Source organism: Phyllostomus hastatus, unplaced genomic scaffold (assembly GCF_019186645.2).
Source record: "Phyllostomus hastatus isolate PE091 unplaced genomic scaffold, TTU_PhHast_1.1 phas_contig_41, whole genome shotgun sequence".
In the NCBI taxonomy this organism is placed as follows: Eukaryota; Metazoa; Chordata; class Mammalia; order Chiroptera; family Phyllostomidae; genus Phyllostomus; species Phyllostomus hastatus.
The window spans coordinates 2995811-3015971 of record NW_025333876.1 but is presented as its reverse complement, the minus strand read 5'-3'; the positions used below and the strand labels follow the sequence as shown (position 1 = coordinate 3015971).

Genomic DNA, 20161 nt, shown 5'->3' with positions numbered 1-20161 from the left:
GGTTTTGCAGGAGATGAAATGTTCTTTTGTATTTAAGCAGGAAGTAAGCAGATAGTCCGCTTCAATAGCTTTTTATACCCACCAGGGGTGTTGAAATTGATCTTTTCCATCACTATTATCTATAAAACCTCTTCCTTAGTGATTTAGTTGGGGAGTACTGTAGCCCATTCTCATTCAAATATTATCTCTTTTGGGGGGAAGAGCTGAGAGCCATACCTTTATTTCTCATCATTTCAGCTTAGATAGTCATTTATCTCAATGCTAAATTTCATCTAAACATAAAATGAAATCATGAACAAAGCTTTGTGACAACTTGTAGCATCCTGAATTCTTCGTGAGGAAGCGAATGTGACTAACAAAAGAAGGAAGAGTAAAAGAAATTGCTGGCTCTCATTAAAAGCCTGCAACTTTTCCAAAGAATAGTTGGGGGCTTTTTGGAAGACCACTCAATACAGAATGATTTGGGTGTGAAGAAAGTGAGACTCAACCATGACTCTTATAATAAGTGAGCAATATTGCTGACCAACCGACATCTTCGATTAGGAAGGCTGTTTCAGCTCTCCTGGCTTTACAAAGAAAGTCCACGCAGATTCATTTCTGACAGCAGCTATTTCAAATGTTGTTCCCTTGCGTGTTTAAAAAAAAAATCAAATCGCTTTGAAAAGTTGCAGTAAACTTTGGTAGGTCGTCCTGTGGACCACTTTCCCCCAGAGTCAGCTAAGTGTCTTTCCTGAGTCCGCAGGACAGACCGACCACCTCTTCTTTGTGTCCGTGGTAAACCCAAGCCAGCCCAGCCCTAGGACCTTAGCACTGTGTGGTCCCGGCCCCTTTGCGGATCTTAAACCCCTTAGAAGACGGAGATGAGCCCTTCCCATCGCGGTGTCTTTGGCTCTAACACAATGCCTGGTCCCTGTGAAGTGCAGAAGGGCAATGCTGACGGCCTGCCTTTAGAGAAAGCAGAAAGTGACAAGTAGCTCTAAAATTCGGCTCTCCGGGTGTGCTCCAGACCGTGACCTGGGCTGGGGGACCAGTTGCAAGAAGGATCCGCTGTCAGCTTCCAGCCCAGCGATCTGTGTTTACCAGCTCTACACTGAGTGAGCCTGTTTTGGGGAAATGTGGTGAGGAGCACTGGGAAAGGATGGTGAAGCCAGCGGGCAAGCAATGGCTGTGCGCCGTCTTGCTTCCTTTTAAACCAAGAGGGACTGTGGCTTAGTAGCCCCGGCGCCAGGTGCTCCGATGAGCGTTTCCTGCGTCGGTCGGCTGGTGGCAGAGACTTGGGCTTGCTCACCCGCCCAGAGGCGTGGCAAGTTCGGGTTGCCCAACTTTCCCAGGCCGGGTGGTAGTCCCAGCCTTCAGGAGGTGTCGCCGGCCCAGTTCAGGAGCAATCACAGTTCCCTTTATCAGGACCATCTGGCAGGTTCCAGGAGAGCGATTTTCCAAAGTGGCGGTGTTTACAGGGACAAGGTGGGATTGCTCCATGCAGCCTAGGACGCTCTCAGCCTTTGTGGCAATGGAGACGAAATTGAGGAACAACGCGGAATCAGTGCCCTAGCAAATGACCTACTGCCTCCAGTTAATTTCACCTCGTTTTGTTCGAAGAGCAGCAAAGTCACTCACTCATCTTGAGTAAGCTAGCTGCTATCAGAAGGATTTTTTTTTTCTTTTCCGAGAATTTAGGAAATAAAGTTCAAGTGTCCGGCCCTTACAAGTTGCAGGAGCAGTTTCACGCCTCAGGTTTGAAAGAGGTATCTTGATGCTATTTCTTGTTTTGCTTCTAGGAAGCGGCTTAGGACATAACTTGGGCGGGTACATCTGCGGCCGAAAAAGACACAGACGCACTGCACTCTCTAGGGACCGGAGAGGGTCCACTGTCTTCCCGAAGGTGCCAGGCAAGCGTCCAGTGATCTCGGGTTCTCCCGGTCCAGTGTCAGGTGCCGAAAGTTTCCGGCGCCTTCCGAGGTCTGGGGACAGTCAGGGGGCTCGGGGGGAGGGGGTGTGGCTGGACAAGAAGGGATGAGCAAGGAAGGGGAGGGAGCGGGACTGAGCCTCACTCTTTGGTGCCAAGGACACCGCGGCCAGCTTCCCGCACATAGGACTTTCCGCCCCGGGGGCGGGCGGTGGAGCTCCATTCCTGTGCCCTTACCAGCTTCTGGCGGCCCCCAGAGCTGAGTAAGCCGGACGGAAGGAGCCTGCCAAGATTTCCAGAGCTCTGAAGACAGAAGGGCACGCAGACTAGAGGGTCCGGAACGAGGACCCAGAACCTGCCCCGGCCGTGCTCCTGGGCCAAGTCGTCAGCGCTTCCCCACGCGCGCGCCCTCGGCCCTGTTTCCCCACGCCTGGCGGCCCCCGCCCCTCTCCGCAGCAGTAGGGAATCAGGTCCCGGAGGAAGAGGGTAGGTGGGGGGGGGGCGGATAAGGGGTGGGGGACCCCTTGACGTCACTGGAAGGAGGTACCGGGGTAGGAAGTGGGCTGGGGAAAGGTTATAAATGGCCCCCGCCCTCGGCTCCTCTTCATCGAGGTCCGCTAGAGGCTTGGAGTGCGCCGGGTAGACACTTCTCGCTACTCTTTCCCAGCGGCAGCGGCGGCGGCGGCCAGGAGCCGGCTCTGGGACTGAAGCGCAGCGGCCAAGGACGCTGGGCTGCGAGGATTACCCGTCAAGTGGCTGTCTGGCTGGCTGGAGCCGCGGAGAGGGGCGCTCGGGACGCGGAGCCGGAGTGCGCGGTCGGAGGCGGAGTGGGTGAAGACAAGCTCCGGCGGCTGGTTCGGTAGCCCGCCAGGAGTGCGGGCACCAGGCAAGCAGGCCGCGTCGCGCTCACCATGGTCAACTGCTGGGACACCGGAGTCCTGCTGTGCGCGCTGCTCGGCGGTCTGCTTCTCACAGGTGAGGCGAGGCCAGTGCCGTGATAAGCAGGCAGGGGGCACACCTTGGGGGGCCGAGGGCACGCAGGGGAGGCGAGCCACGGTGGGAACCTGGAAACCGAGTGTCACTGTGCACGCCTGGGGTCGTGGCTCCTTTCTCCTCCGCGGGGCGGTCAAGGCTCGCCTGGCAGAGCAACTGGCGGAGCCCGAGGGCATCGCCACCCTGGATGGCACTGGAGCTGCTCTTTGGCCGCTGAAGTCGCTCATCCTCTCTGCCTCGTTCCGGGCTCTGGGAGCGCCGCGCACCCAGACCTCCCAGGCGGCCAGTACTCAGGACCCTCTAGAGCCCGCGCTCGGCTCCCAGAACGCCCGCGGGGCCACGCGGGGGCTGGACTGAAGCCCGACGGTGGCGATGTTGGGCACCAGCCACGACGTCTCGCCCCGAGAGGAAAGGAGGCGAGCCCTTTCGGAGGCGGTCGTGTGCTTGCCGGGAGCAGACAGATCCCCGAAGATGGCAATAACTGGTACCCTTTAACCCACTTGGGGCCCCAGAGCCCGACTGTCCGCGGAACGTTCTGCAAGCGTCCACTCCTCCCGCTGGTCGCGGACCACGGGGCCGGAGCGCGCTGCGCACAGCCACCCGGACTGGTGGGACTCTTTCCACCGGTCCTGCCCACGTCCGCCCAGGCCCGCTGCTTGAGTGAACCTGACGGACGAGGGCAGTCCAGAACCCAAATACCGTTAAGTTTCGGAATTGCAAGTCTAGCCTTTAAATTCCGAGAGAAGAAAGGGCGGACATTTGGACAGAACGATGCGGTTTGAGAAACCGGTGAGATCCACCCCTTTGCCGGGTGTTAGGGAAACTGGCAGTCCGCTGTCTGGGCCCGGAGGTCACGCCTCTTTCAGGGTGGAGGCCGCCCCAGCCAGGTGTCGGAGCCCCAGGGGATTCAGGGGCTTGGGTCGGGAGTCTGCGCAGTGGGGCCCAGCGGCCGAGCCCTTGGTTCAGTCCCTCCGGGCAAAAGACAGTAACATCAAGTAAGTGACAGCAATCATTCAAGTAAAGTCAGTTATTTTTTTTTTAAATGTTTGTTGAACCCCACAGGCTGTAACAGTTAAATATTCTTTCTCAGTGGGAAGACTAATTAGACCGTCGGTTTTTAAATAACAAGCCAATAGTTCCAGTTAGATTGGTGAAACCATTGACCCGAGAGGAAAGGCGCAGTAATAATGTCTGAGAACCGCGCTGTAACTTGGAAAAAGCTGCCAAATAACTGTATGAATTTGAAATATTGCTGTTTTAACTCAAAAACACATTTTTTTAGTTTGGAAAAGTCATTTATTTTGAAGCAATTGCTTGGAGCATCTAAATAACTTGCTGCAGTGCACCTGTCTGTTATGTAAAGGGAAATCTAGGTAAATCATTGCGGGTCCAAAAATTGGAGGGAAGAGAGTATGTTGTATTGGATTTTCTGCTTCACGCAGATGTCTCTTTATCTTTGTTTTGAAACTGTGGTTGACTAGTGAAGTACAATTCTCTTCCTGATTAAGGGCCACTTAGGTCGGTGAAGGTTTTCAGAAACCTGTGAGATTCCCTTGTGATTTCCCTTAGATTTGATTTTACTTAAATGAGGCAAGAATCTTGGAACTCTTTTGTGATTAAAAATTTTACATATGTAAATTTACATATGTAAAGGGGTGAGAACCCCTTTACCTGCGGTTTAAGGGACGTTCTCTCAGCCTTTGGGGTTTGTTTTTGCGAAGCCTGACTTCCCAGAACACAGGCTTCTCGGTCTGGCTAACAGGCATCTCACAGCAAAATAGTCCCTACGTGCTTTCTGAACCACATCAGGACTTTCAAACTGACCTGAAGGGCTGCAGCTGTGGGGAGAGGGTCCAGAAAGGGACCACGTTTCTGACCGGTATATTTATCAGGAGTCCACTTGCGCCCATCACGGGCCTGGTCTGCGCTCCTTCGGGTACTCTAGATCCTTTGTGTACTTATCAGGTATTATCCTGTTTTTGACCGATGTGCACGCGCACCTGGAGGGATGAAATAACCAGAGGTTCGGCAGTACAAAAAAGTAATGCATTTCCCCCCAGAGAGTGTATTTACCTGCTTCCAAATATTCTGGGAAATAAAAAGATGCCAATAATTCAGATATTTTCAAGTCCTCAGTATTGCAATGTCTTTTTCTTAGAAGGGATACCAGTCCTCCTTTAACTCTACTCAAAGTCTCATTTTCTTACTTTTAAGTCACCACACGCTTGATTAAAGCCACAGACCATTTTTTTCTGGCCCTGTTTTTCTTGAGTTTTTGAGCAGCTAACATTTACAATTTGCTGTAACTAACTGGAAATTCTTCCCTTGGGGATTTTGTGAGTAAAGTCTACATTAATAACAAAGTTAAATCAAAATATACATGAAAATAATACATATTTCCAAATCGAATGTAATAAATCTCATAATAAAGCTAATTTGACATGACAATTTTTGTTGTTTCCCCAAGGTTTATGCAGTCACTCCTTTTTGTTGTGTTTTTCTGAATTGCATATTGAAAATGTTAATTATTTATAGCATGTTAGGCAATTCAGTTAGTTTTCCAACTGATAGATCATGTTGCAGGTGAATTGTAGATCGTCACCTACTTTAGTTCTTGAATATTTTTACCTTATTCGTTTATTATTATTTGAAGTTTTTCTTTCTCTGTTGAAAATTCTATAAAAGGCTATCCAGTTTCTTTTCTAGTGAAATCTAAGTGGCTTTTCTGTTTTCATATGTAAAATTTGGAAGTTGGAGTAGATGATTATTTCTAAGACCCTTTCCCAACTCTAAAATTCAATGAATGATTCCAAGAAATAGGCTGAACGCAATATGTCTTTTTCTTCTTCCCTTACCTACATTTTGCATGTAGGATGGGTAGTAAACCCCGCAATGCCAGAGCTGAGGCTAGAAGGATAAACAGGGTTTTCCCTGTTATCAGTAATCACACTGTATTTTCTTTTCCCTAGAGAATGCACCTGACCAACCAATTAGCTTGGTCTTCAGTGGGTTGCAAGAGCTAACCTATTAGAGTATGCCCAAACCAGTACTAATCATTATCTTGGGCTTTCTGCTTTTTTCTAGCAGAATATGTAACTCTAGCAAGTAGACTTTACTTTAGAACTCTAGTTACAGTATAAGTGCTAATGATGCCAGTCATTTTAAACCCATATGCATTTCTTTTTTTATTATTATTAATGCTCACTTTATTCTAAAAGAAGTTTAGAATTCAATGAGGATACTAAGCCTCTATTTTACATGATTTTTTAGAACAAACCAAATAATCACTTTGTTCTCCTTACCAAAAACTATTGAGACATTCTAAATCTACCTTGAATATACAGACTGTAGAAGTTGAAAATGGTATGTTGTAAAAAAATGGTTTTCTATTGATCAAAAAAATGGCATATCTTTGAGGAAGGTTACCCAGCCTATTGCAAAGTTATGGCTGGTATTTACTCTTCCTCGGGAAGTTCTGCAAGGTAAGAAGAAATAACAGAGCAGTAGCTTCTGTGGTGCTCCTTTAAGGTGAGATTTGAATGTGAGTGGGCATAAGAATGGAGAGAAAGTAAGGGAAGCTCTCTTGGCACTTGGGTATGAAATGCAAAGCTTGCAGGAGTTAAATTCTTGGTTCGGTTGGGTCAGGAGTTCATTGGATATCAAATACATGCTATAACTTTTCCAAATATGTACTTTGTCCTTGTGGATAGGAGAGAAAGGACATCTGAAATAACACCCAGTATTTTATATATTTATTTAAAGTAAAATATATTATTAGGAATGATTTAAAGCATCTGTTGCATGGGTTTAACCAAATTATTAAAACAGAAGAATCCATTCTGTTCAATTGGCCTTAGCATACTGGTGAGCTGGTTTGAAAAGACAAGATCTCCTGCCACATGTTTTTCAGGATTATTGGTGGTTACACAGACACTCAGGTGCCTGGAAAGTGCATGCTGCTTATTAATTACTGGATTTTATACCAGATTGAGGGAGGGGAAGGAAATGGGAGGAATGGGGCAATTGAGGGAGGACTTGAAAGGAAAGTCTCTGGCTTAGCATCTGGGACTACAGGGGGGTTTCATTAAGGAAATGGTTCCATTGAGTCTGCTGGAGATAGTGGACTAGATTTCCTGCATTGCTGCTGGGGCGGATGTGGGGGGATGTCAAGAATTCCTGGGGATTTCCCATCAGTCTTGGTGAAGCCATTTCTGATTATTGCTCCTCTCCTTGATGTTTTTGAGAGATTTGATCTTGTTTCATAAACACATACATTGGGAGAGTGGGATAGATAGAATATCATAGATGGAATCTACTCAATTCAGAGAGAAGAAAATCTACCAGGAGCAGTTGAGTGATGTTTTTTTTTTTTCAACAGCTGGCTAGTGGCAGATACAGGAACAGAATCCAGTGTTCACACTACAGATAACATTTCTTCTTCATTTTTGTTTTCCCTCTACCCTAGGCAGAGAAGAGGTATTCAAATATTTGCTGAATGAAATTATTACTGTGCTAAACAAGGTCAACAGCTGGCTAATGGCAGATGCAGGCACAGAACCCAATGTTCGTACTGCAGATAACATTTCTTCTTCATTTTCATATTTCATCTACCCCAGGCAGAGTAGAGGTATTCAAATATTTGTTGAATGAAGTTATTACAGTACCAAAATTTCTTTTTAAACCCTAGCATTGTTTTTTTAATATGAAATATTCATCAATTTTTTAAAAAGCCCATAGAGCTTTGAATCAAGAATACCTGAATTATGACTAACCAGTAGTACATTGAAAGATGTGGTCCAAAGATTAATTTTCCTTGTGGGCAGTGCTATACAAACTCTACCCCAGTCAAAGGAATTACCCACCCCCTTTTTTAGATGATCCTTGCATGCTCATTGCTCCATGTTCATGCTATTTTGTCTGCTAGACTCTTTTTCTCCTTGTGCTTCTCCTCCTCCCCTTGCCTTCAAATTCCAGCTCAGAACCATCTCCATGAGCACCTCAATATAGCCCCAGGCAGAATGAATGGCTTCTCCTGCTCCTATATGTACCCTCCTGTATATAGCCCCTCCCTGTGACCATCTTCCAGTTTCCACCTGGCATCGTTAGCATTCTACTTATATAGCTGTGCCTTCACCCTTTGAGGAGGAGAGACCATGTCTTAACTGTCCTTGGGTTCCTAGCACCTAGTGTGATGCTTGGCATGGAGGTTCTCAGGAAGTGTTTGAATGAGTGAATGAATGATGTAACCATACTATCGTTTCAAAGAAGAAGTCTGTCAGGGCCAGATATGAATTTATTTCAGTATATGAATGTGCTTCTACCTATCCATTTGGCCTCAGTTATAGTGGATTCTTTAGAGGGACTATTCTTAATAAATAGTGTTTATCCTCAGTAGTGAGTGACTAAGACATAGGAAATCAGCTATGAACTTCAACTCCCTGAGATACTTATCTCCTGTAATCCTTTCTTTTTTTTTTGTCATACTTCACTGGGACCTATGAGCCCCCAAAGCTGGATTTCAGTCTGTGCAGAAGTTCTGTCTTAGCCTGTATTGGTGAGATGCCAAACACTTAGCTTTACTCTGCACTGTCTGACTCAATTTTTAGAGATAAGAATGCTGTTAGATTTTATGCTTTGACTTACTCATCCTCTCAGAGACTCAACCCTGAGTCCTTGGGTGCTAGGCTTTGATGCAGAACTTGAAGAACAGAAACCTGTCCACACTTAGCATCAATGCTCTGCTTTAATAGCAGCCTTTGATTTCAAATCATTACACCAGGCTAGTCTGCCTGATTTCCTCTTTCCTTACAATGAGTTCTTCTCAACCATTCATGCAAACAGGCTCCTGGAAGGGTCATCCTACTAGGTAGGTGTGAAATGTGGATCTGAAAAATCTGAATCCTATGGTTGGGGCTCAGGTTGGTGCCTCCCGTTCCCCACTCCCCCACCAGCCCCACACTTACACGTGTCTACAACATACTCTAAAACATTCTTCTCAAAGTGTGGTCTATGGTCCAGCATCTGCTGAGTAACTTAATAAATCAGAGCCTATATTTTAATAAAGTCCCCAGATGTTTTGTTTGCTCATTAAAAATTGAGGAGCACTTGGCCAAGACATGGGAACAACCTTAGTGATCTTTGATAGATGATTGGACAAAGAAGACGAGGTCCATATACACAATAGAATACTGCTCAGCCTTATGAAAAGATGAAATACTTCCAACAGCATGGATAGATCTTGAGAATATCATGCTTAGTGAAGTGAGTTGATGGAAAATGTCAAGAACTGTATGATTTCCCTTGTGTATGGGATATAAAACAGAAGGCAACAAATGAACAAACAAGAAAAACAAACAAAAACTCACAAACAGTACCATGGTTACCAGAGGGAAAAAAGGGTAGGGGAGCAGAAAAAGGTAGAAGGAGTCAAATATATGGTGACAGAAAAAGACTTGACTTTTGTTGGTGAGCACACAATGCAACATAGAGATCATGTATTATAAAACTATACAGTTGAAACCTATGTAATTTTGTTAACCAATGTCACCACAAAAAAATTAGTAGTTTTTTAAAACTGAGACGCACTAAAGGATTATTAGCTCTGATGTCAAGGTCTAAATCCTCTTCACCAGTATCCTTTGATGACCATTGATTGACCTGTGTGACCAAGGAACTAGACTTGGGTCAACCAGGAGCCCCTTCTGGCTCCCACATTGTTCTTGTGCCCTGCCTCCCACCAGGGCACCTGTGTCCTACTTCTGGACTCTTTTTACAAAACCTTAGATTTAACTTGTACCTGTAATAAAAACAAATCGGTGTGATCTTGAAGATACCATGGTTAACCAAATCCTGGATGCAAGATTAAGGCTTTACAAAATACGGGTTTGGTGTAAAATAGTAAAAATGGAGTTAAATAGGTTTTAGCCATAAATAAAAGTTCTATAAGACATTTGCTTCCAAAACAAAATTACTTGGTGGTAAAAACTAGCCAGTGTCTCCTCCAGAATCTTTGTTGTCGAGGGGCATCGCTGTCTCATGGTGTCATGCTGTAGTTAATAATAAACTTTTTGTGTTTCTTATTGGCTTGAAATTTCATGTGTTTGTCCCTTGCATTCTTCCTTGTCTCATTATTACAAATCTTGGAAAATGCTTTTATCTTTTCATAGATTATCCTAGTGCTCATGGGTATTTTTCTCAGCTTAGTCTTCCATTTTTTTCTATTTAAAAGGTGGAGGGGGAATAGATTTCCTTTCAAGCCACCCATCATGTGGTTTACACAGCCAAGCTATAACAATGATCAGATTCTTTTGTTAAAAGAGGCCTGCAGTGAACCTTATATAAATAAAAAGCCTTGGCTTTCATTATATAAAAATGTGAAACCACTTAAACTCAAGGCCACCTTTAACAAAACCCTGATTAGTAACTAGTCTGCCCATTAGGGTCTATAAAACCCTTTGCTTCTCATCTAGGTCCATGGTCTCCAGTCTGGCCCTACATTAGAGTCATCTGGAGATGTGTTTGTTTGTTTGTTTGTTTGTTTTAAAAAGCTCTTCTTGCCCTGCTGCACTCTTGACCAATTTAATCACAATTGGTCAAGTGGGATCAAAACATCAGTGATTTTAAAGCTCCCAGGTGACTTCAGTGGATGGCTGAGGTTAAGAAACTCCTGTTTTATCAGGCATCCAAATTACTGGGAAAACTTTGCTACACTAGAGTACTGGGCCCCACCCCAGAGTTTCTGATTCAGTGGGCCTGGGGTGGGGCCAAGAATTAGCCTTTCTAACAACTTCCCAAGTAGTGCTGATGCACCTGCTCCAGAGACCACACCTTGGGATCCCCTCCCCTAGGGCTGCTTGGGAGGGACCTGCCCTGTGCCAATCTGTAAAATGCACTGAACCATCACTAGACCTATAACAAGGTGGAGGAAACTGTATTTACAAGAATTCCTGCCAGGAAAAGTGTGTGTTAGTGGTGTGTTGAAGGGATACAAGGATAAAGTGCTCGGGACGTGCCGTCAGTAGATGTGGCAGAATTGCCTTCTGGGGAAAGCGGGTCTGTACTGCCCAGTGGGGTGTGTGAGTTAGGAGCCAGAAGTGAATTACTGATCTAGACATTAGTCTTCCTTCTCTGCTTTTACACCCCAGAGCATTCAGCCTTCCCTTTTTATAAATACTGGAAAACATTTATAGATGTTTTTTGAAAGGTGTATATATTGACCTGTCCCAGGCACCCACATGCCCTGGTCCAGCCCTGCCTTCCTCCACAGCAGAGTGCCGTCTGAAGCCTCACGGTGATTTAACTCTCATTGAGCCTCTGTATCCATATTTCCTTTGCTGGGATTTTTCTCCTGACTTGGGTGGCTGAATTCTACCTGTTGGAGCAGTGTGCTTCTGCTGGCTTTTATGATGTGCCAGAGGTCTGTCTCCATTGGTGAGAAAAGTCACTGCTTGGTTGGAGACAAAGCTAGGCTGCCTCTGTGCAGAACCATGACTCTGGGACACTTTTTGTGAATCACAAAGCGTTCAAGTTGCTTCTCCTTCCCTGTGAGCATCTGGGGTCACTATAGGGCATTGAAGGCCTCATATTGTGTGAGTCCCACATGACACTTATATTTTCAAATATGGAAAAGGCATATGCATTATGCACTACTGAATCGCTGTTTCTGCAGGGCTCAGTCATGGCAGCATTTGTGTCTGTCATCTATTGCTATTCAACAGGTTGCCCCCAAACTCAGCTGCCTAAAAGAAGAATTTACTCAGTCAAATGAGTCTGCGGTTTAGAAATTTTGGGCTGGGCCCAGCTGGGTGGTTTTTCTTCCGGTCTCACCCAAGTCACTCGTGCCGCTGTAGTCACTTGGCATTTCAACTGGGGCCTTGGTGCATGCTGTTACTGGGCCTCCCTCCACATGCAGTCTTTTGCCTACATGGAGGCAGGAGCAGTCCAAGAGGGCAATGGTGGAAGCTTCATGGCCTCTTGAGGGCTGGGCTTTGGAACCACTACCACACCGCTCCTGCCACATTTGATTGGTCCTAACCCACAGTTAAGGATTGGGGAAACAGCTTCCTCTCCTGATGGGGGGAACTGTACAATATTGTGGCCATGTTTAATATACCACTGTTTGGTACTTAGCCCTTTCTTTTCCATCTAGATATTAAGCTGGAATTTGGCCAAGATATTAATAGTGAAAATACCTTGGCCCTTCTACATAGAACCTTTAAGTGAGACAACCGGTCTAATGGAAAAAGCTTCCCATTCAGAAATCTTTTGATTAGGGTCCATACCAGGTTGGCGCTGCTGGCCTCTTATGAATACCATGACACCAGCAGAGGAGGACCCCTGACCTTCAGATTCTGAGTATAGACATCTCTTGGGGTTTATATCATAGGACCTCTGGCTGAGTACTTTCTCCTGGAGAATGTGGTGAGGATGCGTGCTTTGGGAGAGAAAGAAGGGAGGTAACTAACCTCTGCAGATTGTCAGGCACTTAAACTTACATTCATTACCTTACTCAATCCCAAGAGGTAGCACAGTACTCTTCAGTGTGAAAAAAATGAGGCTGAGGTCAATTAAATACTTTTCCTAGATCACAGAAGTGGTAAGTAAGGCTGAAATTGTTTCAGTCTCATTGAGTCAGACTCCAAACCTCACTGTTCTCACCCCCACGTTCTAGCCTAAGTGAAAAGGGGAGAAAGAAATGATCATGGATGAGAGCATGCTGGTTTTCCCTTCATTCCAAACCATTCTATCCTTGGAGTTTTGTCATCTCCAAAGAATGTGAGAAGCACTGCTACTCCAGCTTAAAGTGGCCTTGGGACATTCCACTTCTGCTTGTGGCAGATGCCAGTAAAGTCTCCATGAAAACAATATTAACCATGTGGATTTTCTTATGAGAGCATTCAAGGACCGTCCCAAAAACTCAAGTCAAAAAGGATCTCCAAAGGCATTAAGAACATGATTTGATGTGGCCTTCCACACTGCTCTCCTGTAAGTGACTTGAAACTCAAGCAGAGGGACAGAAGGCCAGGCAGCACTTTGATTCTGAAAAAGGCCTTATCACTCTGAAAAGCTGGACTGCCTGCTGCCAGATTGCTTCCAGGAGGCCAGTGTCTACCGCACCTTTTAGATTTCCAAAAGACTTGGAGCTTTTCTCAGTGGAACTGGAGTACAGGGAAGGATCCTGAAGTGTTGTTTGACCCTGAAGGCAGTTGCTACCTGTATTGGGGCAGGAGCAGACGAAACATGACTCCAGGGAAAAGTGGAGGAATCATCTCCTGGGCATGTGCACCTTGTTTTTTTTTTTTTTAAATTCTCACCTGAGGACATACTCATTGATGTTAGGGAGAGGGGAAAAGAGGGAGGGAGAGGAGCATCGATGCGAGAGAATAACAATGCACAAGCCCTGACTAGGGACTGACCCAGCAATCCAGATATGTGCCTTGACCTGGAATTGAACCTGTGACCTTTTGATTATTGGATGACGCTCCAACCAACTGAGCCACATGGCCAGGCCATGAGCATGTGCACTTTTAACTTTGCTTTCCCAGCACTGAAACCTGGAAGCTAGGGAAACTTGATGATTTGTGGATGGTCACACTCTTAATGTAGTGATCAGACTAGGATTCAAATCTAGGTCTTTTTGATTTTAAAATCAGTGCCCTTTCTACCAATATTTACCCCAACATACCTTGAATGTTAAAATCTATGAATTAAAGAAAATCACTTTGGTTTTCATGGTGTAGAATAACAAGCTGTTGTGTCTGAGAAAAAGACAGCTAACTGTTCCAACATTTGCCTGGAGGTGTTTCTTTCTGTCTGGAAGGGCCACAACCACGGCCTCCATCTCTCCATTTGATTGGCAGCCCTTGAACTATTGTCGGAAATGGAAATGATCCTTTGGGCCCTGTTGTTGCTCCTTGGGTCTCTTGCTCTTCCTCAGATTATTCCTTTCAGGTATTCAAACCTGCAAGCAGTGAAGAGAAAAAAGCATTTTACTTATTTCTTGGTTTGTTACTTGAAGAGGGACACTTTTCGATACCAGGATAGGGCCACATTTATCCAATCTGCAAAAAATCTTATCCTGCCACCTATTAAGGAGGTTTTTTTTTTCCTTCTTTCGTTCCAAGGGAACAATGGAGAGTGATCAAATAGATATATGCTTTGGATGAAAATTTTAAAGAGTGAGATATATACTGTTTGATTTTAATGTTTGTTTTCTTTTTCTAAGTTGGCATTAGAGAAACCAAAAATATATGTAAACAAATGGAAAGGCAGGGATCTATTACAGGGAACTGCAAACAAACAATGTTAAAAGGCTATGTAAACCCTTGTTACAGCATTCCGACTATGATTAATTGTATTGTTTTCGTTTTGGAAAATACTGTTTAATTCTCCTTTCCACTTAATGTCGACTGCTAGATCAGAGTTTTGTTCTCTGTTGTTATTTGGAAATGTTTATAGCTTTGAAATCTTCTGCATAGGGAATTCTGCTAAAACTAGAGGGAAAAAACCATGGAGATTGAGTAACTCCCTTATTGATTATTAATTTTTTATTATTCTCTATTATTGCCCTGAAATAGACTTTGTGTACCTGTAGCTTCTTGAGTGCTAGGGGATATCTGACACACATCATTGATGCACAGATGAAAAGTGGTCCTGCCACGCACCCCGGCTCACTGTCCTCAAACCTCATAAATGGAAAACACCATACACCAAGTGTTTGCTACACAAGCATTCAGGAAATTAGCATGAAGGTTCATTTTCAAGAATTTCTGTTTCATTTTAGCCTTTTTAGACTGGACATTAAACTTAGTGATTTTATATTCAGGTATATCTCTTTTTAGGAGTAGTAAATTTTTTAAATGTAGAAATAGAGTTGTTTTTTCTTTTTTTAAACAGTTTTCCCAATTTCCCCCCACTTTATCTGTCCTCCACCCTGCACTGCCCAACCCTCCAGCATTCCCCCCACTTAGTTCATGTCCTTGGGTTGTGCATATAAGTTCTTTGAATTCTCTGTTTCCTATACCATTCTTGACCTCTTCCTATGTTATGCCTACCAATTATGCTTCTCATTTCCTGTGCCTTTCCTCCTCCATTCCTCCCTTCCCCCTCCCCACTGAAACCCCCCCATGTGATGTCCATTTCTGTGATTTTGTTCCTGTTATAGTTGTTTGCTTAGTTTTTGTTTTCATTGTTTGTCTTTTCTTTTAGGTTCATTTGTTGATAATTGGGAGTTTGTTGTCATTTTACTGTTCATAGCTTTTGATTTTCAGTTTCTTAGATAAGTCCCTTTAACATTTCATATAATAAGGGCTTGGTGATGATGAATTTCTTTAGCTTTACCTTATCTGGGAAAGAACTTTATCTGCCCTTCCATTCTAAATGATAGCTTTGCTGGATAGAGTCATCTTAGTATGTAGATCCTTGCCTTTCATGACTTTGAATACTTCTTTCCAGCCCCTTCTTGCCCACAAGGTAACTTTTGAGAAATCAGCTGATAGCCTTATGGGCACTCCTTTGTAGATAACTCTCTCCTTTCCTCTTGCTGCTTTTAAGATTGTCTCTTTGTCTTTAATCTTGGGTAACTTAATGATGATGTGCCTTGGTGTGTTCCTCTTTGGGTCCAATTTCTTTGGGACTCTCTGGGCTTCCTGGACTTCCTGAAAGTCTATTTCCTTTGCCAGATTGGGGAAGTTTTCCTTCATTATTTGTTCAAATAAGTTTTCAATTTCTTGCTCTTGTTCTTCTCCTTCTGGCACCCCTATAATTCAGATATTGGAATGTTTAAAGTTGTCCCAGAGGTTCCTAAGCCTCTCTTCATTTTTTTAAAAATTCTTGTTTCTTCATTCTGTTCTGGTTGGGTGTTTATTTCTTCCTTTTTTTCCAAAAAGTTGCTTCAAGTCCTGGTTTCCTTCCTGTCACTGTTGGTTCCCTGAATATTTTGCCGTATTGCACTTTGGGTATCCTTCATTTATTCTTTCATTTTGAGACCAAGCTCAATCAGTTCTGTGAACATTTTGATTACCAGGGCTTTAAACTGTCCATCAGATAGGTTGGCTGTCTCCTCATTGCTTAGCTCTCTTTCTGGAGTTTTGTTCTGTTCTTTCATTTGGGCCATATTTCTTTGTCTTGACACACCTGTGAAGTTGTAAGGGGGGGCCTTAGGAGAGAGTTGTTTTTTTTTTTTATTTTAAATGTGCAGGTGGGCATGGGATTGCCTCCCTGGGATAATTCACTCACCATTTTGGAAGAATGTTAAGTACAGATCTAGGGGAATATGTCTTAAAAGAAATATACTTTCTTACAATGTTTTGGAGTGCTATATTTTCTGATATGATTTCATGAGGAAAATTGCGGATCATATCAACTCTAATTCTCCTGATGCCAATTCGTAAGCGGTCATCATTCTAGGTTTATGTTCAACTTCTAGGGTGAGTTCAGGTAGGAATAGAAGATTCTTATTTTAGAACATTTCAACATTCACTTAAAAGGTACTTAAGCAATCATCAATTAACATGTTATTTTTTATTTCAAGATGTAAACATGGTTGTATTTCTTGTCCTACATTTACCATTGTCTTGTTTTGTGACATTAACTATGAATTTTACTGAAATGAGTCACTTAGGCTAGCAAAGAAGTTGTGACTCCTTATACTAAAAAACAGGTCTTTCAAACGCATGGCATAAATAGCTTTGAGGTGATGTCTTATTTGTTGACTTAAGTCTTCTACATTTCTTGGAATTCATCTAATCTATTTCTAGATGACTCATGTCCTAAGAGACCTCAGGGTTGAAAGACCTTCAAGAAGAAGGGCTTGTTCTGATTCACCTTCCAGCTGTGAATCCAGTACAGTGCCTGGTACATAGTAGTCACTCAATAAACACTAGCTGAACTGACTGAAACTGTATCCTAACCATTCCACTGGGCCTCAGAGGACTTTGAAGGAGTCATGATTCCATATTAGTTCTCCTTCTAAGAATCTATGTGTGAGTGTACAGGTGGGTGGAGGGGGTTGGCAGACATATGTCCCAGAGCTGCTGATAGTTCCCCCCACATATCTGAAATGTTCTGTTTCTTCCATTTGGACCATCCTCTGGTTCCAGTGACCCCTTTCTTGTCCTTGGCTAAGCTTGCCAGGTTCTCCTGAATTGAATCTAGTTCCAGGATTCAGAGTGAGAAACTAAGCTGCCCAGACACTGGAGAAATGGTTCCCAGAGATATTTCCTCTCGTGAATCCTCATGCTGGGATACTCTTAGCTGGGCAAGGTTTCCAAACAGCACAGAAGAGGGACTCTTTATGGGGAACTTTAATTTCTAGGTACACCAACACAGCCAAAATATACTAAATAATGTTACTGTTGTTGCCATTGTTTTTCCATCTTGGATAAGAACATGGGTTGAAAACTATGTCCTCTTGGCTCTGGACCACCCATGGTGTAACCTAGGAAGAGGAGTGAAAAGAGGGGACAAGTTACATCCTGGCTAATGTATCACATCCCATGGTTTTTCCTTTATGACCCTCATTGCTGCCTTTCCTTCCCAGACCTCTTCCTTTGTTTCAAAAAGTACAATGTGAAACTAGGCATATATTCAATATATTCTAGCAAATGTTCACTTTTGGCTTTTTTTCTAGTGACAAGTAAAGTCAGGTAGACTCTAAATTGTCTATCTATCTATCTATCTATCTATCTATCTATCTATCTGACAATAGGCCTTTCTCCTGTAGCAGAGAGGTCAAGGAAAGCAGAATTGTAGAAGCCAGAGACTTTGAAGGGCAGCCGGTAACAATTGCTTAAAAGATAAAGATGAGCTTAGAGGGTTTGAAGATTGGGAAGTCTTTGAAGAAGAGAGAAAAACTCACTGGTGTTTGTTTAGTAAATACACAGACACTCCGTTTTTCAGGTCTTACCTTCAACATCTATCTTCTGAGAGAAGTCCCTCTCTCCCTGGGCTGGGTTAGCTGCCTCCACAGCTGGTGCTTCCCTCTGATAACATGCAAATGTAATTTTATTTTTATACAAAAGGGAGTTTATATGTATGAAATTACATACATCTCTATTTACTTATTTTTCTGTTATTCAGCCTAAGTTAGAAACTTAAGGAAAACAATCTTGTCTTATTATTATATCCTTCTCTTAGTATATGTTTAAAATAGTAAGTGGAAAAATAAATGCTGAGGTTAAAGACTGGAGAAATCAACACGGTGAGGGGGTGAGAGGAAGGGGTCACATGGGCATGTGATAGACAGACGAGGGAGGAGTTCCCAGATTCTTAGAATCATAGGTCTCTTTCCAGGGGTTGAGTAGCTTAATTTTGTGGAAACAGCTCTGGTATTAGGGACCTTTTTACTTCACCACAAAGTTCTGACTTCTGGCTTTATGTAACTTCTACTGATTGTTTCTGGTCTTGTCCTCCAGAATGAGCTGATTCATAAGTTATTTTAAAGCTTGTTAGGTTCATGGCCAACTTGTAACAGAAATTGGTGTTTTGTTTTGTTTTTTAGCAGAGATGTGATATCTTGGATGATATAAAAAAAGACTAATTCCAGAAACAAAGTTCTAGATAAATTAATGAAAATATAAGAGTAAAAATGTCCCAAGAATTAAAAACCATGTTCTCCAGGTTTGGGGTACAAATGACTTCAAATCTCCTGTGGATGTTTGTCAGGAAGGCCTTTACATCACACACTGAAATGAGTAAAAATCATTCACTAAATTATTTTTCTAAAAGCTGAGATACTGCTGGTGGAGGCATACTGCTTTTACTAATTCCATCTAAGATAAGATTTTTTTAAAGTTTGTAAAATCTTAAGAAGGCACAGCTATTACAAATATTTGCTATGTAAATTTAACAAGCTGTAAGAAAACATGAAAATTAAAGGAACTCAGAATTTTAAAAAAGAATACTTAAGTCAACATGCCCATTCCATTGTCTAAGAAGGATTAGTCTCCAAAATATGCCCAGTGAAAAGCAATTATATTTCAAATAGTTTAATTTAGAAGGAAACTGATTTTGACAACAGAAACACAATGGTCAAGATAGTGTTTAATGAACCTTAGGAAGTATGCTGTAGCTTTCAAAAATTCAATTCCCCTACAATGGATCACTTTATTACACACTCTTAGCCATTTAAATCTCAAGGGTAAGAGGGTTTTGTGTATATTGTTGGTTATAAAGATAGGTTATCTCAGCTTTCCTCTTAGTGAGTGAATTTATAAAGCACCTTCTTTATAGACAGTCTAAAGTATTTCAGAAAAATATAATTAGTACTTTAATAAATATATAATTCATAAATATATAATTAGTACTTTGTAAACTGTCCAAGGAAGCTTAAAACTAATGTCAGAACTTTATCACACTCGGCCTTCCAATTTCCTTTTGTTTCTCCGCTATTTTTATATGCAAAACAATTGGTATTTTCTCTTTCTTTGTAATAGATTATAAAGTTAAAGACTGTATGAAAAGAACAGACCAATCATTGGGTTAGCTATAATAACATTTTTGGGTTTTTTCTTGCATAAATAAATAGTCTGCATGCATGCTAGACTTTCTTCTTCATTTTATTATACAAAAATTTAAAATCATTTTTTGTTTTCAATTACAGTTAAAGTACATTATTATATTAGTTTCAGGTATATACTCCAGTGATTAGACTTTACCTTATTTTGTTTTTTTGATTTTCTGTATTTATTTTTAGAGAAAGTGGAAGGGAGGGAGAAAGAGAGGGAGAGAAACATCAATGTGTGGTTGCCTCTCCCACATCCCCCACCAGAGACCTGACCCATAACCCAGGCGTGTGCCCTGACTGGGAATCAGACTAGTGACACTTTGGTTTGCAGGCTGGCACTCAATCCACTGAGCCACACCAGCCAGGGTGACATCACATAATTTACTAGTGATCATCCTGATAAATGTCACACCCATCTGACACCACACACAGTTATTAGCATATTATTGATTATATTCCTTATGCTGTACTTTACATCCCCATGACTATTCTGTAACAGCCAGTTTGTATTGTACTTATTAATCCCTCCACCTTTTCAATGCATCTGTCCATACCTCCTCCCATCTGGCAACAGTCAAAATCTTCTCTGTATCTATGAATCTGCTTATGTTCTGCTTGTTCATTTGTTTTGTTTTATAGATTCAATTGTTATAGATATGTATTTATTGCAACTTTATTGTTCATATTTTTTATCTTCTCCTTCTTAAAGAAGAAGTTAAAGGAGTGCATCACCACCAAACCAGTGTTACATGAAATGT

The 20161-nt window shown here is 42.8% G+C and overlaps 1 protein-coding gene across 1 annotated transcript in view; it reads left to right on the top strand.

Annotated features, from left to right (window-relative positions):
* The first annotated feature begins 2524 nt into the window (after window positions 1-2524).
* FLT1 (fms related receptor tyrosine kinase 1) overlaps window positions 2525-20161 on the top strand; it is a 188434-nt gene continuing 170797 nt past the window's right edge. Inside the window, exon 1 of the mRNA XM_045844753.1 lies at window positions 2525-2881. Coding sequence (XP_045700709.1) covers window positions 2818-2881 — 64 coding nt within the window. The 5' untranslated portion in view covers window positions 2525-2817. The remainder of the gene's footprint in view (window positions 2882-20161) is intronic.